Genomic DNA, 26,113 nt, shown 5'->3' with positions numbered 1-26,113 from the left:
CCTCACCAACAAACTGAAAATTTCATTCAGCGTGACTTGAATTGACATTTCAGAAAGAAACGTCACTTCTACTCAACTTCTAAAAAGTCTCTCTATCCTCCCCCCCCCCTTTTTTTTTTTTTTTAAATTCAGTCAAAAATAATTGTGGAATTCACAAATAAATTTGATTGCCTAAAAACTACATGTTTTGGCACATTCACTATTTGCTGAACAAATCTGAGCTAGCTCTAGCTTATAACTTTACCAAACTGTTTAGTCTCAAGTTTCTCATGTTGAGTATGGGGCCCCCCTCCCCTTTAAGTTTAAAACACTTTAATGCCTTGGAACAGGTACTTGAAATTTGGTAGGGAGGTCATGCTGATGCCAGAAATGTGCTTTTTGCAGTCCTTGTGAAAGTTCCCAAATTTGGCCAAGCTGTAAACCTTCAAAAATCTGAGCGCCTGAGTTACCTAGTTCCAGATTTACTGAAGTGCTGAATGCTCATAACTGCAACTGAAGTCAAGAACCATGTTTTGAACACATGAGCTGCTATACAAATAAGTATTCAGGAAAAAATTAGAGCTTAGGTGTTTTAAATTGGGAACCCAAAGAGAGGGAACACTTGACAATTCTGGCTTTATACTCTGGCTCAACTCTGCATCTGTAAAATAAGGACAATATTACCACTTACCCACAGAATGCCTTATATGCCTCTCTGAGATTGTCTCTATTTCAATCTGGAGGTATAATTTCCATCTTGAGAGACATACCCATGCCCAGCTCTCAAGCTAGTACACTATGAACAGAAATACAGCCACGGTGGCACGAGCAGCTACCCCTCCAAGATGATGTCTGCAGGTGTGTCTAACTCCTCGAGCCATGGCAGCTACATTCTTATTTTTATCATGGGTATATCTCCTCAAACCAGAAGTTTTCACCTCAGTCTCAAAAAATAGCTATACCCACTATGGTGAGAGAAACCCCCAGGATGAGATTATTAATTTTATATTCAACGTAGGGCTTGGATTGTGTGCATTAAATAATGCAATGTAAGGGATAAAAATAAATAGTGAAAGTAACCATTTGCCGAGTTCACTGAATGAGGCAGAGGTCCTGTGGAAAATTGTCACTAATTACACAATCACATACCATCAATGCATACACACACAAAGGGGCCAAATAAAGGTTGCATGGGAAACCTTAAGTCTGGCATTAAATGCTTGATGTGCAACCTTCAAATGATCTTTTAAAACAAAAGTACATTTTTAAAAAGTGTGATTTAAAACTAACTCAGCAAAATTCTCTCCTCCATCCTGGTTTGTAATTTAGTCTTGTCAAATGAAATTATCTGAAATATGAAAAATCCCAATAGACTGACAGAAGTGAAATTGTACAAGCTCTTTGGAAAAAAGATCATTAACAAACATCTCTCATCTGTGAAAGAACTAAAATTCAAAACCACCCTCTGGAGCATTTTATTCTGAGATATACACTGCAATGAGTGCAAGGTATGCAGAAATTAAGAAAAAAGAAAATCCCTGTAAAAGGAATAAGGTCAACAGTATTAGAAGTCTAGTAGTGTTCTGATGAGCATTTAGATGTCCATGAGTCATGTAACTGTACTGGCTCTTCCTCTTTCAATTTTTGCAATTTCCATTTTCTTCAGTGAAAAAAATATCTAAAATAAAATTACTGTACAGATGGGAATACAGGCATTGTAATCTGAAAAACAGAAGTAGGACCAATCAATATGAAAATTCTCCACAGATAAGAGATTAAAAAGAGTGTACATGCTTTTGTGTCTAAAAAGGGTTCTGCCGTAGCATTGCAGAATTCAATTAGTCACTGGGATAAATTGCTTTTTGGAGGAACGTAAAATCTTCAGTTTATTCATTATCGATAATCGTGGTAAGTAAGAATTAGATTGTGTCTGATCGTTGCTAGGATTAACTGGCTACATTGAAAAGAAGTCTAAGAACCAGTGGCTAATCAATAAGTACTAATGCTCTACTAAATTTTCTCACCCACCCACCCCACCCCCCTTTGGTCTTCAGCCTTCCGTGGACCAGCTCCCATGGCATTGGCAGTATCCCTGGCTATCAGGAAGCAAGAATTCACACCATCCCACACAAGGAATTCAGTCCATATGCCTCAGATGCCAAGAAAAACATGTTCAGAGAGAACATCAATCTCCCTATATACAGAAGCTGCTGCTTTGAAAACTATTCTGTAGAAGTTAGGTTAGGGGAATGTCTAACTTCTGATTTGAATGATAATGAAACAAAGGTACAATTTATTATCCCTTAATTTTATTTATTTATTTATTTTTAAAAAAGAATTTGGTTTGCACAATATGTATTTACTTTTAAATAACCTCTAGTAGCCCTTCAGCAAGTACATCGTTTTTCCCCCACATAAAACTCTTAGCAGAGATAAATATTTACTAAGTCGAATTTTTTTTTGGCAATATTTGTTTACTGAGGGTAAACTTCAAGAAAAGGTAAAGCATCTAAGGAAGAGTTATTTTCATAGCCATAATATATATTAAAAAGGGAAATGATTGAATACTGAATGGTATAGTGTACAGATCAGCACAACATTTCTAATAAGACCCACAGACTCTTTCCAACTTACTTGCAGTAACACAAGTTCAGCAAAAATGGCCCCAGACATTTGTCTTCTTAACATGGGTAAGATTTTTGAAAAAAAGTGACTAGAGCTGAAAATTTAGATTTGATTCTTACCTTTTTACTGAGTCTTTGTTGCTACTATTGTTCCATTTGGAGCAGCTGCAGTAGGTATAAGAACATTCAGGTCAGGAGCATCAAAAAAGTATGCCTACATTATTAGATGGGAGTAAGAATGAGTTAGAAATAAGACATGTTCATTTTCACAAGTTATATTTTATGCAGATACAGTTTTAGCATTTAGGCAAATTTTAGCTCTTTTTGAAAAGTCACACATTGTTGTTAATTCAAAGGGTTTCTGTGGAAGGCTCTTGATGTCAGTTTATTTGGTTGCTTGTAATATTACTGTTGGAGAGGAAAAATACCCACCACACAGAAGCCCCATTGAACTTCTGCTGGAGATTGCTGGTGAAATCCTGGCCCCTCTGAAGTCAATGGTAAAACTCCTATTGACTTCATTGGAGCTAGGATTATGACCTCCATACATTGTAATTTGCATTGTACTGAATTTAATGTACTTTGGAAGGCTAAAGGGTTTAACAGACCTTTTTAGGTTTGAACCTGTGGTGCAAAGAATCTAGCTATGTCTTCTCAGCTTTGTATGAAAAGGGGGGGGGGGAAAAACACTAGAAGTAGTTTGTTCTCTTCATTACACTTGGTACTAGGTTTTCCTGTTTTTCTACTGGAGCTAGTTAGTTTACAGAGATAGCAAGTTTTTCATCTTACACATAATTAGAAATTACAAAGCTAAGTAGTATGTACAAAAACAGTATATACTGAACATTTGATCATCTTTAAAAGAATAACCTTTTTACTTACCTGAATTAGGTGTTAATTGCATATGATACAGATTAATCCTTTAAAAGGTTGCTGTCATAAATGCAAGGGATATTTAAGACTGCTATATGAGGAACAATTTATGCTAAAAATGTAAGCATCATTGCTACTTTTATGTAGAAACTCTAAGAGATCTACAAAAAAATTTGTGATATGTTTGAATATTCATGCCTGTCACATGTATTGAGTTTTTTTTAGAATAGCATCCTTATATTTGTGCTTTGTAATTATCAAGAGATCTGCTTAAACAAAAAGCTCCACAAACCTCCTTGATTTTAATATAAAGCTGTTATTGTACAGATTGATTTAATGCAAATAATATATATATATATATTTTAGATGCTAAGAAAGAACATTATCATACCAAACAACCAATAGCAAGCAGGGCATGAAGAAGTACAACAGTCACCATAGTAGCCAGTGCAATCCTTCGGTTATCGTCTCTAACAGCAGGCCAAAATGTCATTACTAAAACTGACCCCGAAAGGCACAGAGCAAACATTACCAAGATCCATCGTACAGCTTTTTGTGGAATAATCCACAAAATCTGTTTAAAAAGAAAAAAAAAAAAAAAAAGAGAGAGAGAGAGAGAGCGCGCCTCATTAAATATCAAGATATATTTATTTAAGTCACTGTTTATAGCATTACAGCTCCATATATCACATCCATTCATCAGAACCGTTAGCAGGTACTATTCACGCTTCATTTGGCACCAAACATAAAGGCTTCTATCACCCAAGCTAAAAGGAGACTCTCCACTAGCTGTATCAGTACCAAGGCTTACTAGCTGGAACCAATGAAATAACTGTAATAAATAAGAACTAAAGATTACAGTGAGAGCACTTTAAAAAGAGTTCCACTGGTTTGAAAGAATTTACCAGTCCCTGAGATATTCTCTAAAACGAAGAATTCTAGTGTAAGTGGTAAAAAATCTGTTGACATTTTTAGGTTGCCAATTCTATGTCCTGTAGGCTGCAGCCACTGAAGGAACACATCACACAGATGAGCAGGTCTAATATTCCATCTAACAGAGATAAATGGCATAAATACAGAATAGGCAGCCTGTTACATAATTTAAGGAGTTAGAGTACTCATGTCTCACAGGATACACATATGAATGTCATGTACTTTCCAGCCAATTTTTTCATTTGGCGGGTAAAAACATATACCAACCAACACAGCCATGTAAACTTTCCATTCAGACAACATTTAATAAAAACTCTTGAGATGTTTCAAAATACATTTGATGATGCTCTCTAGGCCATACTTACAGCTGTTGGAATATAAATAAAGAGCGAATAGCCATAGACACACACTATCTCAAGAAACGAGTAGGAGACTATGTTCATAACTTTGCTATTTCTCCACATAAGGAATCCCCAGAGAGCCAGAGGAACCAGCCAAGCATAAGCATAGATAGCTGTTGCAGCTATGGACACTGTGAAGAGACATTAAAGAGATTTAGTAACAGTAAGCACTATCATTAATTGAATTTTTTGCTTTAAAGAGCTAACGTTACAAAAAAAAAAAAAGAAAAGAAGAAGAAGTAGTGCAACTAGGAACAACTAAGATTACTTTAAGGAACAATGGCAACTTTTGCATTTATGTCTTTAAAAAAAAAGCCTACCACTATTATAAATTAGTGCTTAAGATTATAGGAGAAAGGTTATTTTTCTGTTTTCAATGTTTTTATTTTGACTATATAAAAATGACATCAGTTTCAGTATTTTCTGTGGGTACTCAATTTGCCATTTGTGTGAAACTGTGGAAAGAAAAACCCACTTAAAAAAATAGAAAAAGAATACTAAGGACCACAAAAACCGGGAGGAGAGCTCAGAAGGTGTAATACCTTTTAAACTCATTTATTTTAAATTGACAGAATTCCTTTAAATATGTCATGCATTTAAAAACAAGTGTTCTTTTATTGCATTCTCTTTCACAATATAAATGAGAGCCAAAGGGCAGGCAATTACTTCCCCACTCTCTGAACTTCATTAGAGCAACACATAATGATTAAACTTTCTTTACTGATTTTGTATCCCATCACGAAGTAGGAACATCAAGCCCTTTGTTAAGTGGGCTGAATGATTATTACTGTATCATTTGCTGAAATTCTATTTAACTTCTTACATGAAGACTATCAAGAGATGTCTATATATCTACAACTTTAATTATTTTTGCATCTCTCTGGAAGTGGAAAGAGACAGTTATCAAAAAGTTATGATAAAGCAAAGCTATGACTTCTACATACAGATTTGTTTAAAAGAAAAATGTAAGAGATAAGGAAACAAGAATGAGAACTACTTACACACCTTTTCTGAACTCAGGCACATACCGGTATGCAGGTTTACCCAGATGGATGAAGAAATTTGAAAGATTACCACTAATGGCAATGGCAAAGACTAATGTGGCACATATCCAAAATGGACCTTAAATGGAAACAAATCAATTTAACAACAAGATAGTTCTACTGCGCCCCACCCTTTTACTAATTTTAACAAAAGAATGAACTTCAATAATGTAGCTATTAAATAATGTTAACGTTACAACTGGTACACACCATAAAGATCTGGATTGCTGCGTATATATAGTCTTACAAAGTTTTTTCCTGGTATTGGGAAAACCGAGCCTTTTATTCTGTCTAGGACCTAGGAAAAAAATACAATCATGTTACTGAAAATAAGAAAATGCACTATGAAATAACTATAAAGCATCTATAAATATTGGTCCACAGTTAAAACTGTTAAATCGCTGTAATTCCCTTTGTGTGAAGTAAGATCTAATATGAAGAACAATTACAAACCTGATATGTATCCACATCAAAGAAAGTCTGGTAGTATTCAAATGTCCAGAAGGGGGCACTTTTCTTCTGTCCTGCAAGTAACTTTAAGATAGGAAAGATAATTTCTATTGAATTATTACAATCATCCAATTTACTTAGTAAGTCATTTAAAGCCCAGTAATATTACTTACACCATAGTTAGAAATAATTCTTACTTCTCATTATTCTTCCTTTCTTTCTCTGGTGTTTGTTAACAGCAGAAGTTATTTTCTATGGGGTTGCATATTCTAGATGTGCAAATAGTTTTGAGATTCCTACCTCCTTTTTGGTCAGGAGGTTTACAAGTAATATAACTTCTATTAATAATTAAGTGTCTTGTTCAACTAGCCTTTCAAGTCTAAAAACCTCAATCCCACCCCTTATGCTGTATTACCACCAAGTCTCTTGAAATCAACTACATCTGAGCTTCTTCCAGTCGCCACCTTATAACAGGTGTAAGTGGGAATTAAAGTATGCACTTTCATCAGAAGTGACAGAGCCACCAAAGAAGTTCCTTGCTCCTTCCTGATAAAAGTGTTGACTGTTGTAAAAGTTTAGATACATCATGTTTACGGGGGCATTATAAATGTGTTATTATTACCTCAGTTTTATCTGAGTCATCAGTCCCCAGTAACTCATCCTCCTCCTCTCTCCTAGAGTCTTGCAGAAGGCCATACCGATTCTTGGGGTTTTCATTAGGCTCATCAATACTTATTGTGGTGGCATCTGGGTTTCCTGCCAGCAAGTTAGCTGCATCATCAAATTCTGAAAATAAGCACATTACAACAAAAAGGTGGTTTTCAAGGTTGTTTTTTTTTTTTAAAAAAAAAAAAAAAAGCTTCATTTTAAGACTGATATATCATCAATCCTTAGGCCTTGTCTACACTAAAGTTTAGTAGATGCAAGTTACACCAACAATCCAAAACCACTATAATTACATTGCTTGTGTATGTTCACACAACGCTCCTTCTGTCAGTGGAGCACATCCCCAGTTGATGCTCTAGCACTGAGAGAGAGAGAGAGCGAGCGCGCAGTACACTGAGGGTACCTATCCCACTGTGCTATTCGCTACCTTCTGCGGCTAGGAGTTGTGGGAAGACAGAGTGGATCACAGTGCAACATGGGTATGGGCTCAATAGCCCATGATGCAGTTTTTTCTGTCCCATCATTCCATGGGCTTCCAATTGCGTTTCACACCATTTTTCAACAGCCCCTGCAGTGTAATTAGGGATTTCAACATTTCCGTTTGCTCCTCCATCACTTTTATCATCCACTTCTGGCTGTAAAATTGCTCCTGGCTCTCCCTCCTGTCCTGGGTATTATATAATTTTCATTTACAGTCTCTCTCGACACCCTGTGTTCTTGTTTTTCGGTGTCTAAGGATTGGAGCACCTCTCAAAACATGTCTTCCTTGCTCCTCCTCACCCACTCCGCCTGGGCATAGGGGGTTCTCCTGAAGGCATCTACAGAAGCGCAAGAAACAATAAACAGAAGCATGATTGTTAGTGCACTCACAGCATCGAATCATGACAGCATCAAATCAGGATAGTAAAATACACCTCTTTTAAAATACAAATCAGTTTCTCACCGTCCCTTGGCAAGAACATAGCTAAGGGAACACCCTAAACATGGTGAGTTCAGCCAGGGGCGAGGGTGAAAGGGGGCACTAAAGATAGGCAAAGGATCTAGCTTTTTAAGGGGATCACTGCAAATGACTAGGGACAAAATTGTAAATTCTGCCACCATTTTCTACATGTGCGAGGGGGTCACTGAAACCAATATCTCACTCCTGAAAGCAAGCAAGCAAGAATACAAGGGTACATCTCCTGCAAGCATGCAGCTTCAGACCTGGTCCCTATGCTGGTTGCCCGTTTGCCACTTTGGTCCCTACACAAGTGATTGACAATTAGAGTGGGAAAGTTTCCTACAATGGGGGAAGGAATAAAGCAGCTCTGCCAAGGAACCTTCAGCAGAGGATTGGCAAGTACCTCCAGGAAAATTTCCCAGAGATCTCGCTGGAGGATTCTCATGAAATCTTGGTGTGCATTAACACACTGATCCGCCCTACTGCGTAACTGCACAGGGGAATGTGAAGCACACACAGACACAGCTAGTTGTGTATATTTCTACCCCTTAGCTCACTTATAGCATATAACAAAGCAAAAGGACAGCTATACCTCATATAGCTGAGCAGCATCAACTCAGAAAGATCACTTACCAGAGCTCCCCTCTCCTGCATCATGTGTGCCAGAGATGGAGTGCTGGGACTGGCTCGAACCCTCCTGGGTCAAGAAGAGGTCCTGGCCTGCCACTGTACAGGACAGCCTGTCGCCTGTCACATCTCATCCTCCAACTCAACCTCCTTATCCACCACTTCGTTTTCAGGGTTGAATCCAGTCTGATGTCTCCCGCCTCCCCGAAGTGTCCATGGGGCTCTTGGTGATGGAGCTGGGACTGCCGCTGAGGATGGCATCCAGCTCCCTATAGAAGCAGGTCTTCAGTGCAGCATCTGAGCAACAGTTTGATTCCCTTGCCTTTCGGTACATCTGCCTCAACTCCTTTATCTTTGCACGGCATTGATGTGTGTCTTGTTTGTTGCCCTTATCCAACATGCCATAAAGTTCCTATGGCTGGAGTGGAGCTGGGACTGCACAGCCTCCTCTCCCCACAGCACCAGCAGATCCAACAACTCAAGTGTGCTCCAAGCGGGAAAGTGTTTGCTGCGTGGAGCCACCATGGTCAGCTGTGAATATGTGATGTGAGCTCTCCATGCCAAGCAAATAGGAAGTGGAATTTCAAAAATTCCCAGACCTTTAAAGAGGGAGAGGCAGACACTTGTGTACCTGGGTACAGGGCAGTAGAGTTTGAACTGCTGGCCAGAGCAGTCAGGATGGGTACTGTGGAACACCTCCTGGAGGCCATTTACAGTGACATAACCAAGCGCAGTGACTACACTTACAATTTTATCATTAAAACTTTTGTCGCTTAGGGATGTGAAAAAACACGCCCACGCCCCCGCCCCCCCGAACAACAAAAGTTTTAACGATGAAAAGCACTGGTGTGGACAGTGCTTTGTCAGTGGGAGCATGCTCCTGGTGACAAAGCTATCACCCCTCGGTGGAGATGGCTTTAGTTTGTCGCTGGGAGAGTGCTCTCCCAGGGATAAAGAGCGGCTACACAGCGCACCTTACAGTAGCACAGCTGCAGTGGCAGAGCCGCACCATTTTAAGATGCGCAGTGTATACATAGCTTTTGTCAATACAACTTTGTTTCTACACCTCTTGCTGGGGTGGTTTTATTTTGTTGGCAAAGCAAGAGAGTAGTGTATAAACCTCCACTGTTTTGTCAATGAAAACTGACTTTTGTCCACAAAACTCTGTAGCGTAGACAAGACCTTAGGATTCATGTTACTAGCCTGGGCATGCCCAGTGTGAATGGTTTCCTAAAGCTCCAACTAGCTCAGGTTAAGCTGGGTGCTCTTTCAGTTAATGGAGTGCTGTGTCTTCTCTCCAACTAGTCTGCCTTCTGTGTGCTAACTATATATCACAGACTTAGTTCCCCATCCTTCAGTCAGAGTCACTGGACAGACCTTTATATCCCAAGCAGTCAAGTGGGGCCCTGCACTGGTGCATGCAGCTGCCTGTGAAGAACAGATTTATGATTAGACCGCCTTAGCCCTCAAAGATATCTGATTTAGAAATAAGCTTTATCTTTAATAATAAGTTTGACACTATGTCCATTTCAAGGTCTGATCCTATGTACAGGTGAGAATGTTCTCATCTCTGCACCCAGTGAGCCAGTTCTGCTCAGCTTCAGCTCCAAATTTACATGGGTATAACCAATGTTTTCAGTCAAGATAGAAATAACATTTAATCACTTAAGTTCTTTGAGATGCTCATCTAAAAAGATGCTATGCAAGAGTGAAACAGTTAAAGGCATTATTTGTGTAAACTTGTGTTACCTAAATTCACATTCACAGGGAACCAAACCAAAGGCTGCAAGCACTTTAAAAGAATCAATAACTGTCATTTGTTCATTTTTCTTAACATGAAAGTTTTGGCCCAAGTGTAATTTGACACTTTACCTTGAAACTTTAAATCATCCACAGTCGCCATTCATTCGCTAGGCTCTAGAACAAGTATTCAGAATTTTAAAATATCTGAATAGCAGATCAAAAGTTAAACATCTAACATGAAAAATAAGTGGTTGAAAATATTTTTAAATGCAGTTTTTCTCTCAATACATTGATGAAACAGGTATTTGTAGCTTCCCCCTCTCTTCGGCATGAATAGTATAGGTAGGGTATTAAGATTTCCTGCAAAAACATAGAAGTTTAGATATTACAATGTCATTATACTCAGGCGTAAAAGGAGATTTAAAACTAGTTCTGATGTTTGTGGTAATGAAGATCCAATACCACAGCGCAAGGGTTTATTCCTAACATCCTGTCCAAATACCACTTTGGCTAGTTACATTTTCCTTTCTTTTCCTCCTACTGTAGTTAATATTAATGTGATATTCTTCATTTCCTGTCCTAACCTGTTGTACAATGTTCCTGTGCACAGTTAGACAGTCAGTTTCACCCCAGAAAAGGTGTATTTCCATAGATTTCAGCTACCTCATACACGTGTTATAGAGCGCAATTCATTTCTGGAGTATGTATGCAGATGCTCAACTAAGAAATATAGAAATTATTGAACAGCTGGAGGGGGACACGCAGAGGGCAGTTTCCATCCTTTCCAAGGGTCCCTGCATCTTCAGGCTCGCCCTAAGCCACAAGCAGCAGCCAGCGCTGCAGGGACGGACGGACAGGCAGCTCCCACGGGAGGCTCGGGACTTGTCATAGTCCCTCCCGGGCTAGTCACAGACGGGGTCACGTCTTGTCCGTTCGGTTTAGGTCGGGGGGGGGGGGGGCGAGTCTGGCAAGGTTCCCGGAACATCTCCGGGGAGCGGCTCCGCCGTGCGGGAGACACAGGGGGGCGGGGGGAGACGGGGTTAGCTCCCCTAGTCGCATCCCCGCGAAACGCACCCGCCGGGGGAGGCGAGGAAGGATCCGGGCACAGGGGAAAAGGGAAGAGCACCCGGGCGCCCAGCCCAGCCCGCCTACCCGGGACCCGGCCCGGGCTCCCCAGCACGGCCTGCCCTGCACACGCCAGCAGGGGGAGGCCCTCCGCGGCCCGCGAGAAGCCGGTCCGGCCCAGAGCTCTCACCTGGCGGCGGCGGCCTCCAAGAGCTCGGCCGGGCGTTGAGCAGACAAGCGGCAGGCGCCAAGGCCGCCACGCCAGAGCTGTGTTGCCGGAAGCGAGAAACTAACGGCTCCCCTCGCTCCGCCCTGTTAAAGAGACAGGAGCCCCGGAGCGGCGCCAGCCAATCAACAGCTCAGCTACTCTCTTTCCCCCGCCTCCCCTCCGCAACAGGCCAGAGCCACATTGGTAACGCCAGCCAATCAGGAGCTCCGCTGTTCGCTCGCTCGCTTTCTTAAAGAGGTAGTGCATGCTATGGGGAGGGGCTCAGCGGGGAGCAGTCAGTCAGTCAGTCTGCCTGCCTGCCTGCCTGCCTGCCTGCGCCTTCCACCTGCGCAAGCAGTACCTGGCGGCGTGCCAGGCAGCTGTGCCCAGCGCGAGCTGGGTAAGTCACCGCCCCCTTCCCCCCACTCATGCCTACAGAACCTTTACATACACGTACAGACCCTCAGCCAGCTGCTGCTTCACAGCTCACGCGGTACAACTCGTTTAAGAATTTTTACAGATTATAAAAAAAAAAAAAAAAAGGGGGGGGGGGGAAATGTTTCTGGTATCGCATCACTTGTAAAGTCAGAGAGTCAGGATTAGATTTTATATATTTGGTGAGTAGGGGCTGGAGGGAAGGAGTAACAGGGCAGGAGAGATTCAAGCAATAGTCCTGATATTTTTGTAAGCTTCAAAACATGCTTAAAATAGTGTTTTGTTTTGTTTTTTTAAATCTATGTAGCAGTTTCCAGAATGCAAGGATCTACTGGGGTGAATTGCATAACTCATGTTGATGCGTTTTTTATATCACACTGACATATATAAATACATCTTCCTTTCAGGAATTATGTTGAAAGGGTTTGTAGAAGAAGGGGTTAAATCTTTAATGACGATATCGGGGATCATAGAATGTTTGCTGAACATATAGAGCCTTTATTGATTAATTAGCTAATGTTTGTACAGTGCTTTGAAAATGTCAACTGTTTTATAAGAGCTAAGGCAGCAGGCCCCAAACCTGGAAATGTATTCATGTACTTAACGTTAAGCACAAGTAGTCCCAGTGACTTCAGTGGGACAACCTATGTGAGTAAAATAAAGCAAGTGTTTATTTTCAGGATTGGGTCCCAATTTATTATTACCTTTATTCTGCCAGAAAAGCATCCAGTATATAAGTCAGTCCTCTCATTTGTAATGCATGCAATGCATTTGGGAATAAGCCTTAAATGTGCATTAATACAATTAACAGTAATAAAACATTCTTTATTGCAATGAACATCCTGATTTTTTTTCAAGATATACAGTGTAGTAGTGAACTATATTCTGTTCTCATTCACACCCTGTGCACTGACATGAGTGGGACTGTGAGAGGGTAGAATGTGGCCGGACACGTGAACGACTTTCTAGCCACTATTCTCTTAGCCACAGCCTCATTTCCCCTCCTCCATTACCTTTGCTCCAGCTCGCTTACACTGTTTCCCTTTTGGAAGCAGGCTGTCTGCCTCTGACAAAATGTTCAGAATCAGGGTCATTATACAGAAGACCTTGATTCTTTTGTATGTATCTCTGTGTGTTGCTATTGGTAAAATGCTGATGATACTGTTTCCAGAAATGATGAAAAGATATATTCTAAAACAGGGGCAAAAGAGCAGCATAGGCATGAATCCAAAGTTCAGCTATGAGAACTGGGGTCCGACTTTCTTCAGCTTGAAATATTTACTTTTTGTTTTGAAAGTGAAGTGGAAAAGGCTGGAAGATGAAGCATTTGAAGGACAAAATGCTCCCAACACCCCAGTGGCAGACTTCAGGGATGAAATGCATCACATCTTGGACTTCATGCAAGGTCAGTAAAATCATCCAAATAAATTGAGTCCTCATGGTTAGGGTGGTAAATTAACTAGACCATTATATTCAAACTGTTTGAGACATGTTGTCTGGCAATTGGGAGACTAAATGATGGTTAGAGGGTTCAATTACAGAATCTGCAAGGCGGTTTAGATTAAAAGTAACTATCTTCAGAGAGATTTGTTAAGTAGAAAAAAATATATATCTCATTCTAACACTGGAGTTTCTCAACCATGTACACACTCTGGTGGTTTGAGAGAAAATCTATGTTTGTCTTTGCTACTGCACTATTACAGTTTTCTAATGCATACAGCTATTAAATTTGTGGCCTACTGTCATGGACGTTGTGGGAAAGCATCTGTTTACTGAAAACCAATACGATAACTTGTCGTTGTGAAAGAAGAGGCAAATATAACCAGAACCATGTACTTAATATATTTAGTATACTGTTATGCACAAGTGGAGAAAGCCTGTACACCACCATCATTAATCAGATTAAAGTCCAGAAAATGGATATTTTTTACAAAATACTTCTGAGAGAGAAAAATTTGGTTTGTACTTTGTCCTCCACTTTTAATCTTTGTAGCACACATTCTTAATCATTAACCAGAACACTCTAGTATCCAGTATATTAACCAGGGCTTAAAACCCCCAAAAACACAATTTCAAAATTGATATAACATGGTTTGCACGTCAGACAGGTATATGAGCAATGTATTAAGAAGTGGGTCCAAGATTAGACCTTTTTAGAGTGGGATAAAATGATACCATCAGATTTTGAAATTAAACACAGGCAATAAGGAGATCGTGCACACTTTCAGATTACATTATATGACTCTGGACTAAAATAGATGTTTTTAAGTCCTTGGAAGCACTCTTAAATAAAATGGAGTACTTGTGGCATTCCGATGAAGTGAGCTGTAGTTCACGAAAGCTTATGCTCAAATAAATTTGTTAGTCTCTAATGTGCCACAAGTACTCCTTTTCTTTTTGCGAATACAGACTAACACGGCTGCTACTCTGAAACCACTCTTAAATCAAGGTCCTGCAAACACAAGAAAGTGTTCCTGTAAATATTTGTGCAGAAGCTTTTTGTTAGGTCCATGCATAAATGTTTGCGGGATCTGGCCCTTAAGCACTAAGCAATCTGGGGCAGGAAATATTTACTTCTGTGACTTGTACAGAAGTTATTTAATAAATAATAACAACAAATAGTTAGAGTTCTGCCTGGACAAGAAAATTGCTGAATCACATTAAAAGCATGAAAGGCTGGGATACATTATCAAAAATATGGTTAAAGTTTTCCGATCTGGATGTCTATAACTAAGCACCTATAACAAAATGTAGACATCTAAATAAAAAGGAACTGATTTTCAGAATCTCTGCCTTCCCCTGACATCAGCTGGAGCTGTAGGAACACAACATTTCTGAAAAATCAAGACTGTTGTAATTAGGTGCCTACAAATGTATTTCAGAGCCTAAATTTAGGCCTTCAGGTTTGAAAGTTTGGACCTTCATGGGGTTTATTCTTTAAGGTACATGCAGAATATATTTTAAAGTACTTTCATACTAATTTGCTGTACAGTAGCATTTAGAGATCTCAGGTGAGATTGAGAGCCCATTGTTCTAGTTGCTGTACATACATTTAGTAAAACAGAGCTCCGCCACCCCAAAATGCTTACATTTAAGGCTTGGATCCTGCAATGAACTCCATTTGGACAGATGCCTGCACCTGTATGGATCCCCATTGACTCCATCGAGACTTTGCCTGGGAATAGGAGTCTGCCTTCATAAAACTTATTGTAGGATTGGGTCTGAATAAACCAGACAGGGCCAGGGTAGGAGAAGGAAAGCATTGCTATGCCTATTTTACATACTGATACTGAGGTACAGAGAAACTAATGGCCTGATTTTCAGAAGAGCTCAGCACCTTTGAAAAATCAGGTGATCAGTGACTTAGCCCAAGATAATACAGGAAGTGTGTCACAAGGCTAAGAATGGAGCCCAGATTTGAGTGCAGGCCTTAACCCCAACGCTGTCCTTTCTTGCATCACCCAATTAACATGATACTTAAAAATCATTTCATGTCTGTTACAGACAACAGGCCTTTAGTCCTGAATTTTGGAAGCTGCACCTGACCTTCATTTCTTTTCAAATTCAGCGAGTTCAACAAGCTTGTTGAAGATTTTAACTCCGTAGCAGATTTCCTTATAATCTATATTGAAGAAGCTCATGCAACAGGTACAGTATAGAAAGCAAAACATTGAAATGTATGATGAAGCATAAGATATGGATCCTTCTGTCCGAATCATGGTAGGGGGAAGGGCTCAACCACTCTGGAGCTTACTTCTGGTTTATGTTTTATATTCCTAAAAGTTCATGCTTCAGGGTTTCAGTCGGCCACCCGCAGGGGTCAGGAAGGAATATTTTTCCCCCAGTATAGTCTGTGTTGTGTTTTTTTTTTTTAAATCTCCTGCCACAAAAGCATCAGAGATGGTCAAAGCTGGAGATGAAACATTAGATGAGGATGGCCAGGGCCCAGACCAGTCTCTCTCTTTCAGGGTTTGGCTGGCTAACGCTTACTCACAAGCTCAGGGTCTAAATGATCACTATGTGGGGTCAGGAAGGAATTTTCCACCAGGTCAGACTGGCGGTGACCTTGGGGGGAGGGGTTGCCTTCCCTGCAACGTGTGGGCGTGGGTCACTTGCCAGGATTATCTAGGTATCTATCACTTAATCATTTCCCAGCCACTGCAGGGGTTTGAGGCACTGGTGCACCTGCGTCTCTCCTATTCTCTGCCTGGGGCACATAATTTAGTCACCTCTGGGCTCTAAATCTTTCGTCTTATTTCGGTTGTTGGGTTTAGTGTCCGGGTGCTGGATGGTGTTGGTGGCCAGTGATATACAGGAGGTTAGAGTAGATGATCTGGTCCTTCCTTCTGGCCTTAAACTCTGACTCAATAATAAAGTATATTTGAGAGAAGAATGAAACTGCAAACAGAATGGAAAAAATCTACTGAAATTCAAAGTAACAGTGTCAATGTGAAGAACCAGTTTTGGGCCCTTATCCTGAAATCACTTGTGCACATGTTTAAACTTTACACATAAGTTGTTCAGTCAAAAATAATATGAAGATACTCATGTGTAAAGTTGAGCACATGTAAGTCTTTTCTAGATTGGGGCCCTGATCTTAGTCTGCATATAAGCAGTGGTGAGCTGGAGCCGGTTCGCACCAGTTCATGCGAACAAGTTGTTACATTTTGAAGCTGGTTTAGAATTGGTTATTAAAGGGGTTCAGTAAACTGCGGCCCACGGGACTGTCCTGTCTGTCCCGCCTGAGCTCTCAGCTGGGGAGGCTCCCCTGAGAATTTCTGCTCATCCGGCGGCCCTGCGGTGGCACTTTGGCAGCAGGTCCTTCAGTCGCTCCGGGTCTTCGGTGGCACTTCAGCGGCGGGTCCTTCAGTCACTCTGGGTCTTCGGCAGCAGGCCCTTCAGTGCCGCCGAAGACCCGGAGTGACTGAAGGAACCAGTTCTTCAGCTTCTGGCAGCTCATCGCTGCATATAAGCACATCAGAACGGCCGTACTGGATCAGAGCAGCAGTCCATCTAGCCCAGTATACTGTCTTCCAACAGTGGCCAGTGCCAGATGCTTCAAAGGGAAAGAAGAGAACAGGGCAATTTCGAGTGAGCCATCCCGTTGTCCAGTCCCAGCTTCTGGCAGTTGGAAATATAAAGACACCGGGATCATGAGATAATAGCCATTGATGGACCTATCATTCATAAACTTACCTAATGCTTTTTTTAACTCAGTTTTAGTTTTGGCCTTCACAACATCCAATGGCAACTAGTTGCACAGGTTGACTGCATTGTGTGAAGTACTTCCTTGTGTTTGTTTTAAACCATCTGCATATTAATTTCAACAGATGACCCCCAGTTCTTGTGCTATGTGAAGAGGTAAATCATTTCCTTATTCACTTTCTCCACACCATTCATGATGCTATAGATTTTTTTTTATCATATTCCACCTTAGTTGTCTCTTCCAAGATGAACAGTCCCAGAATTTTTAATCTCTCCTCTTATGGAAGTTGTTCCATACTCATAATTTTTGTTTCTCTTCTCTGTACCTTTTTCAATTTTAATATATCTTTTTTGACCAGAACTGCCTACAGTATTCAGTATGGGTGTACCACAGATTTATATAGTGGCATTATGATATTTTCTGTCTTATTATCTCTCTTTACTAATGGTCCTAACATTCTGTTAGCTTTTTTGGCTGCCACTGCACCTTGAGCAGCTGTTTTCAGAGAACTATCCACAATGACTCCAAGATCTCTTTCTTGAGTGGGAACAGCTAATTTAGATCCCATCATTATGTATGTATAGTTGAAATTACATTTTTCAATGTGCATTATTTTGCAATTATCAACGTTGAATTTCATCTTCCATTTTGTTGCCCAGCTATCCAGTTTAGTGAGATCTCTTTGTAACTCTTCGCAATCAGTTTTGGATTTAACTATCTTCTGCAAATTTTGTCATCTCACTGCTCACCCCTTTTTCCAGATTATTTGTGAATATATTGAACAACACTGGTCCCAGTACAAATACTTGGGGGACCCCGGTCTTCACGTTGACATTCTGAAAAATGACCATTTATTCCTACCCTTTGTTTCCTGCCTTTTAACCAGTTATTGATCCATGAGAGGACCTTCTCTCTTATCTCAGGACTGCTTACTTTGCTTAAGAGCCATTGGTGTGCGACCTTGTCAAAGGCTTTCTGAAAGTCCAAGTACACTATATTTACTGGCTCACTCTTGTCCACATGCTAGTTAACACCCTCAAAGAATACTAATAGATTAGTGAGGTATGATTACCCTCTACAAAAAAGATGTTGACTCATTCCCAACGTATTGTGTTTATCTGTGTGATAATTCTGTTCTTTGCTATTGTTTCAATCAATTTGCCTGGTACTGAAGTTAGGCTTAATGGTCTGTAATTGCCAGGATCACCACTGGAGCTTTTTTAATAATCAGCATCACATTAGCTACCCTCAAATCATCTGGTACAGATGCTGATTTAAGCTATATGGTACAGACCACAGTTAGTAGTTCTGCAATTTCATATTTGAGTTCTTTCAGAACTCTTGGGTGATTACCATCTGGTCCTGGTAACTTACTACTGTTTACTTTATTGTGTCTTTAGCTAGTTGCTCTTCAAATTTTTCTTGGCCTGCCTAATTATGCTTTTACATTTGACTTGCCAGTTTATGGTCTTTTTTTATTTTACTCAGTAGGATTTAACTTCTAAATTTTAAAGGATGCCTTTTTGCCTCTAACCACCTCTTTTACTCTGCTGTTTAGCCAGAGTGGCATTTTTTTGGTCCTCTGTTCTTTTGTGAGGGAGTTCTCTATATTTAGTTTGAGCCTCTCTTGTGATGTTTTTAAATAGTTTCCATGCAATTTATAGGCATTTCACCCCTGAGACTGTTCCTTTTAACTTCTATTTAACTAGCTTCCTAATTTTTGTGTGTTTCCCCTTTTTGAAGTTAAATGTGGTGGGTTTCTGTGGTAATTTCCCCCGTGACTATGTTAAATTTAATTATATTATGATCATTATTACTGAGCAGTTCAGCTGTATTCACCTCTTGGACCAGATCCTGTGCTCCACTCAGAACTAAAGCAAGAATGGACTCTCCTCTTATTGCTTCCGTAACAAGCTGCTCCAAGAAGCAGTCATTTATGATGTCTAGACATTTTACCTCTGGATCCTGTCCTGAGGTGACATATACCCAGTCAACTGAAGGATCGTTGACATCTCCCATTACTGTTAAAAAAAAAAAAAAAAAAAAAAAAAAAAAAAAAAAAAATTGGGGCCTTGTCTAGACTAGGAAGTCAGCACATGTTAGTTTTTAGAAATCCATCATAGACAAGGAACACTGCCTTTAACATGTGTGAAAGGGAGGACTTTAGGCTTTAATTTAAGCAGTTTAGCACATATTAATTAAAAATATGTACTGCTTTATCCACACTACAATTTTAGCTAAAACCACACCATTTATCCAGGCTAGAGAAGGCCTTGCAGAACACAATCTCTCCACTTTACCAACATTCTAACATTCCAACATTCCTATGTCTATTAAATAATTGTGGAACAGCTGAAAAGGACTTATTCTCTAGTTTTTAAAAAAGCTTGCTTATGTTACCCATTTTACATTTAAAATATTTAAATAGTATTTACACCATACCAATTTGAAGTAATAAAATGATGGGTGTGGGTTAGCAATTGTTAGTATATTAATGAGAAAGACAGACTAACTTAATTTTCAAAATCAGTTTAAAATTTTTAAGTAACATACTCCACTTCCAGAGATCTGAAATCTGTTACTAGAGGACCGGAAACAGCAATGAGTAGCAGCCAGTCACTGGAGTTGTTAGAACTCCTGTACACTGATGGCTATCCGTTGGAAACTATATAAACACCAAAAAGAAAAGGAGTACTTGTTGCACCTTAGAGATTAACAAATTTATTTGAGCATAAGCTTTCGTGAGGTACAGCTCACTTCATCAGATGGATTCAGTGGAAAATACAGTGGGGAGATTTTGTATACATAGAGAACATGAAACAGTGGGTGTTACAATACACACTGTAACAAGAGTGATCAGGTAAGGTGAGCTATAACCAGCAGGAAGAGCGGGGGGAGGGGGGAACCTTTTGTAGTGATAATCAAGGTGAGCCATTTCCAGCAGTTGACAAGAACGTATGAGGAACAGTGCTGGGGGGGTCGGGAGGAAACAAACATGGGGAAATAGTTTTACCTTGTGTAATGACCCATCCACTCCCAGTCTTTATTCACGCCTAAGTTAATTGTATCCAGTTTGCAAATTAATTCCAATTCAGCAGTCTCTCGTTGGAGTCTGTTTTTGAAGCTTTTTTGTTGAAGAATTGCCACTTTTAGGTCTGTAATCGAGTGACCAAAGAGATTGAAGTGTTCTCTGACTGGTTTTTGAATGTTATATATCTTGACTTCTGATTTGTGTCCATTTATTCTTTTATGTAGAGACTGTCCCGTTTGGCCAATGTACATGGCAGAGGGGCACATGATGGCATATATCACATTGGTAGATGTGCAGGTGAATGAGCCTCCGATAGTGTGGCTGATGTGATTAGGCCCTATGATGGTGTCCCCTTAATAGATATGTGGACACAGTTGGCAACGGGCTTTGTTGCAAGGATAGGTTCCTGGGTTAGTGTTTTTGTTGTGTGGTGTGTGGTTGCTGGGGAGTATTTGCTTCAGGTTGGGGGGCTGTCTGTAAGCAAGGACTGGCCTGTCTCCCAAGATCTGTGAGAGTGATGGGTCGTCCTTCAGGATAGGTTGTAGATCCTTGATGATGCATTGGAGAGGTTTTAGTTGGGGGCTGAAGGTGATGGCTAGTGGCGTTCTGTTATTTTCTTTGTTGGGCCTGTCCTGTAGTAGGTAACTTCTGGATACTCTTCTGGCTCTGTCACTCGGTTTCTTCACTTCAGCAGGTGGGTATTGTAGTTGTAAGAATGCATGATATAGATCTTATAGGTGTTTGTCTCTGTCTGAGGGGTTGGAGCAAATGCGATTGTATCATAGAGCTTGGCTGTAGACAATGGATCATGTGGTGTGGTCTGGATGAAAGCTGGAGGCATGTAGGTAAGTATAGCGGTCAATAGGTTTCCGGTATAGGGTGGTGGTTTTGTGACCATCGCTTATTAGCACCGTAATGTCCAGGAAGTGGATCTCTTGTGTGGACTGGTCCAGGCTGAGGTTGATGGTGGGATGGAGATTGTTGAAATCATGGTGGAATTCCTCAAGAGCTTCTTTTCCATGGGTCCAGATGATGAAGATGTCATCAATGTAGCGCAAGTAGAGTAGGGGCATTAGGGGACGAGAGCTGAGGAAGCATTGTTCTAAGTCAGTCATAAAAACGTTGGCATACTGTGGGGCCATGCGGGTACCCATCGCAGTGCTGCTGATTTGAAGGTATACATTGTCCCCAAATGTGAAATAGTTATGGGTGAGGACAAAGTCACAAAGTTCAGCCACCAGGTTAGCCGTGACATTATCGGGGATACTGTTCCTGACGGCTTGTAGTCCATATTTGTGTGGAATGTTGGTGTAGAGGGCTTCTACATCCACAGTGGCTAGGATGGTGTTTTCAAGAAGATCACCGATGGATTGTAGTTTCAAAAACAGACTCCAACGAGAGGCTACTGAATTGGAATTAATTTGCAAACTGGATACAATTAACTTAGATTTGAATAAAGACTGGGAGTTGATGTGTCATTACACAAAGTAAAACTATTTCCCCATGTTTATTTCCCCCACCCACCCACTGTTCGTCACATGTTCTTGTCAATTGCTGGAAATGGCCCACCTTGATTATCACTAAAAAAGGTTCCCCCCACCGCCGCTCTCCTGCTGGTAATAGCTCACCTTACCGGATCACTCTTGTTACAGTGTGTATGGTAACACCCACTGTTTCATGTTCTCTGTGTATATAAAATCTCCCCACTGTATTTTCCACTGCATGCGTCAGATGAAGTTAGCTGTAGCTCACGAAAGCTTATGCTCAAATAAATTTGTTAGTCTCTAAGATGCCAAAAGTACTCCTTTTCTTTTTGCGGATACAGACTAACTCGGCTGCTACTCTGAAACCTCTCTCTCTCTCTCTCTCTCTCTCTCTCTATATATATATATATATATATATATATATATATATATATAAAAATACACACACACACACCATATTTCAAATTGTATCTACAAAAATTAATTCCCTCTGTCACGGGTGTTACAATTTAACACTTTACACTGGTTAACAAATCCCTGTGGTTATATCAGATACTCACACAGCTAGATAATCAGATGCCACCTTTCATTATAAGCCTACCATACATACAGAGAGAGAGTTTCACTTTTAAATCTATATTTATCTATATAAGGTGCATATTATCATCTCTATTTTATAGATGGGGAAACTGAGGCATAGATAAATGAAGGTCTGCATGTTTGGAAGGGTCCACTTATCTTGAGTACCCAACTTGACAACCCTATGCTCTCATTTTCAAAAGTGCTGAGCACTCACAGAATCCTATTTATCTCAGTGGGAGTTGTCAGTGATCAAGCTCTGATCAATATCTGGTTCTGTAGGTCTCAAGCTGGGCTCCAAAAAATTGAAGCCTCCCAAAATTATGTTGACAGTTATGAAAAATAGGGTAAAGTGACTTACTCCAGAGTCAATGGCAGAGTGGTATGAGAACTCAGTTTCCCACTTCCTGTCTCCTTTATGTAGGGCTTGATACACTGGGTAGGCATGTGTAACCCTCCCTTGCTGTCAATCTCTGAGGGAGGCCACGCCTCTTTGCTACAACTGCCTTCCTGTAAGTTTAAACGTTTTGCAAATTCTTTGGTTACTCATGTTATTAACATAGCTATTGGAATTATATCATATATAGATTAGCGTGCATAATATTACAGGCAGGGCTAGTTATAAACTCAACCCTGGCTGTTGTTGAGTTTCTCTGACACTTCCCTTTATAAACTATTTTTCAGTTGCTCACAACTTTGCCAAACTTTATCTATTTGGGCTGAAATTTTCCATGCTGGATGTCTTCTCTCAGGCTGGCGGTTTTTTAAATTTCAGAAAAATGCTTGTTGTTTCCAAGAACAAGGCTAGGAAAAATATATATATATATTGTGCGCATATTAAAAAAATTCAGCAATCTTTTCTTTACAGATTTAGTAGAGACTTGAAATTTGGCACAGGGTGGCTTTTGTGTGAGGGATATACCTTTTGCCATCCCTGTGAAAATCCACCCAACTTTGGCCAAGTTATAAACCTTTTAAAAAAAAAAAATCAGTTTGCATATGCTCAATAGAGACTTCTTAGATTTTCAGCAGCTACATTTCTGAAGATCCTTTCTAAAGTGGGCATGTTCCAGCCTGGGGCTGAGTAAGACTTTCCCTGCAAATGCAGCTCCGGACTGCTGAGACCCATGCTGGACCCTAAGCAGAGCAGGGGGATGGTGTCTCCTGTGCTCTCAATGGTATGTGATCATGTAAATGAAAACTGTATTAATGCATATGCTCAAGCGGTCCAAATTAAGGTTGCACAGGCAATCCTAATTCTGGCATTTCTTCATTTCTGAGGACTTGACTTTGCAACCTTGATAACGTTCTATTAACTTGATTTTTGGGGCATGTACACACACAATATATAATCACTCTCCCCCCCCCCTTTTTTTTTTTTTTTGGAAGATGGATGGGCTTTTAAAAACAACATTGTTATTAAAAATCACCGAAACCTTCAAGATCGAAAAAAGGCTGCACAATTTCTTTTGAAAGAGAATCCTTTATGCCCAGTGGTTTTAGATACTATGGAAAACCTGAGCAGTTCAAAATATGCAGCTCTGCCAGAAAGACTTTATCTGGTGCAAGGAGGAAAGGTTGTCTATAAGGTAATGAACTCTGATCACATTACAGTGTGGTTTTAACTTTTAAAAATAGCCATGTAATATCCCATAGCATATTTGATGGGCAAATGATTAACATTTTTCATTGTGTTCCATTTCTAATAATGTTACAGTTACCTTTAAGCACATTTTTGTTGCTAATCATTATTCAATGAACAAACTCTTGGCATTGATGTATATTTTTGATGCGTATCTTGGCTCTGCCTCAGTATTTATGTAGTCCTTCCTAAAGGGACAAAGTGAGAACCTACTGAGCCCAGGGCTGGAAACAAAGAAACCCTACATTCTAACTCCAGCTGTTTCCCCAACTTGTTGGCTGGCCTTAACCTCTGCATAAAAGTCTACCCATGTATAAAATGAGGACAATAATACTTACCTAGCTCACAAGGCTGTTTTGAAGTTTGAGTTAATATTTGTTTAGTATTTATAGATATAAAGTGCTAATTATCTGGTAGCTGGAGACCATGCCTGTTACAAGAATCTACTTCTATTTAATTTAGATTATCTTTCAAGTTTCAGCATTAAAAACTTTCTAGCACTTAAAACCTTATTTTACTGTGTAATTTACTATACTAATATATATCTAAAAGTTTGTATGCAAGACTCTAGGACAGACTCTCTACTGTACTGTTTCTGCTTGGTGCGGAAGAAAGGGTGGCCATTAGGCAGCCACTTAAGGCTCCCTGATTATCTAGCTGGCTATGGTGCAGGCTTCTCTAACCTGAGTCTGCTGCAAGCTGCTCTAACCTATGCACAGCTGGAAATGGATCCCAAGGGTTCATCTATCAGCTGAACAGAGTTGCAGTGCAACACACTCAGGTTGCTCCTGCACCAAGGCTTTTGTGTGGGTGTGGCAGGAGATGGCCATGCCAACTATGCACCACTGGAGACTCCCCCATAGAGTATATCTGAACAATCCTGTATTTTATTTACTTTACAGGGTGGAGTGGGACCTTGGAATCATTCTCCACAGGACATACGTGCAATCTTGGAAAAACTAAAATAGGTGAACAAATCAGAAGCCCCAAGAATAAAGTGGTCTATCTGGAAAATGTGGTCACTAAACAACTTGCTCTGGCCTTTTTTAAAATATATTTTTACTGCTGTTAATTTTAAAATAATTACAGAAATCAGAGGTTAAAAAGAATATATACTCACCCAAGAGAAAAAGGAAATGGGTAGACAAAGATATAGTATGAGTTACACCTTATTCAAGAATCATATCAATATGACTTGATTCAACACCATTTGAAATTAATGGAAAAGCTCTCTAAGAATGTTAGCCCAGATATGGAGTCATAGATGTACCCATCAGCTACAGGTCAGCATACAGGAAATACAAGTAAAACAAAAACAGAGAGAATAAAATGAGTACAAAAATCAAAAGTGTTTTTATAGATTTCATCACTACCCTGTTTATACTCCCTTGGTCCAAAATTTTTCATATAGGGAAATTACTTGTCTCTAAAAAAAAAAATCCCTGATATTACTCCAAATGTGTAATGGCTTTCATACACCCATCCTTAATTAGTTTAGGTAGCATCTGATACAATAAAACTTATTAAACAGAAAATAAATTGTGTCTATATTCTCTACACTTTGATTAGCTCAAGATTTCTTGTAATTAAAATATGAAATAAATAGTGGGAAGAAAAATATATTTTATTCCACTCAACGTACCTCTAATTTAGTGCCCAATCCTTCAGCTCTGATGAAGGTAAAATTCCCACCGAGATTAACAGGAGTTTTTTGCCTGCTTTAGGACTAAGATTAATCCTTTTGAGATTTGAAATGTGGCCTTATCAGTGAAACTTTACTAGTAATGCATCTTGGTGCCAACAGATTCAGATAGTGTTCAGTATCACTGAGACAGCAATAGTACAACGTGTTATAACAAGTCACTGAAGTACTTTTTGAAACTGAAATCTATAAAATATTAGTAATTAAAAGCCATACAAATGGCTTGGATGAATGTTGGAGTAGTGTATTAGCAAACAAAACAAATGATTGCACACTGATCCGTTTTTTTTTTTTTAAAAAAATTTATTATTTACAGGCAGCTTTTCTAAATGTTCACTTGCACATACTCCAGCAGGTTTATGAATGAAACAATTTGTATTAATGTACATCAGCATTGGTTCTATTAATATTTGTTTATGACAGTCATAGCATAAAGCAAAGGCAGCTGTGACCTGATTTGAGAAAATATTTATAGAGGCAAT

The 26,113-nt window shown here is 39.8% G+C and overlaps 2 protein-coding genes across 16 annotated transcripts; one reads left to right on the top strand and one right to left on the bottom strand.

The window, feature by feature from the left end:
- Positions 1-1,438: 1,438 nt before the first annotated feature.
- On the bottom strand, positions 1,439-11,664 carry YIPF1 (Yip1 domain family member 1). 5 transcript variants are annotated; one of them, XM_038414658.2, is made up of 10 exons: positions 11,535-11,662; positions 10,409-10,639; positions 6,926-7,089; positions 6,307-6,387; positions 6,064-6,151; positions 5,816-5,932; positions 4,775-4,941; positions 3,868-4,050; positions 2,724-2,817; positions 1,439-1,701 (listed from the first exon to the last, which is right to left on the bottom strand). In XM_038414658.2, the coding sequence occupies exons 2-9, from the start codon at positions 10,437-10,439 to the stop codon at positions 2,728-2,730; spliced, it is 921 nt and encodes a 306-aa protein (XP_038270586.1). In that variant the 5' UTR covers positions 10,440-10,639; positions 11,535-11,662; the 3' UTR covers positions 1,439-1,701; positions 2,724-2,727. The 5 variants fall into 5 exon arrangements, with proteins under 5 accessions (XP_038270586.1, XP_038270583.1, XP_038270585.1 ...); XM_038414655.2 differs by lacking the exons at positions 10,409-10,639; positions 11,535-11,662 and adding exons at positions 7,397-7,787; positions 8,543-8,596; XM_038414657.2 differs by lacking the exons at positions 10,409-10,639; positions 11,535-11,662 and adding exons at positions 7,397-7,787; positions 8,543-8,596 and having other exon boundaries at positions 3,913-4,050.
- A 138-nt stretch (positions 11,665-11,802) lies between these two features.
- DIO1 (iodothyronine deiodinase 1) lies at positions 11,803-25,918 on the top strand. Of its 11 annotated transcripts, none has more exons than XM_043490971.1 (5): positions 11,803-11,952; positions 13,290-13,392; positions 15,492-15,635; positions 23,677-23,876; positions 24,832-25,918. In XM_043490971.1, exons 1-5 carry the CDS (start codon positions 11,818-11,820, stop codon positions 24,895-24,897), a joined length of 648 nt encoding a protein of 215 aa, XP_043346906.1. In that variant the 5' UTR covers positions 11,803-11,817; the 3' UTR covers positions 24,898-25,918. The 11 variants fall into 11 exon arrangements, 9 of the variants coding, with proteins under 9 accessions (XP_043346906.1, XP_043346905.1, XP_038268627.1 ...); XM_043490970.1 differs by having other exon boundaries at positions 11,803-12,045; XM_038412699.2 differs by having other exon boundaries at positions 11,804-11,952; positions 13,285-13,392.
- The last annotated feature ends 195 nt before the right edge of the window (positions 25,919-26,113 follow it).

Source organism: Dermochelys coriacea, chromosome 8 (genome assembly GCF_009764565.3).
Source record: "Dermochelys coriacea isolate rDerCor1 chromosome 8, rDerCor1.pri.v4, whole genome shotgun sequence".
NCBI classification, from domain to species: Eukaryota; Metazoa; Chordata; order Testudines; family Dermochelyidae; genus Dermochelys; species Dermochelys coriacea.
The sequence above is the reverse complement of the archived record's forward strand: the minus strand, read 5'-3'. Positions and strand labels throughout refer to the sequence as shown.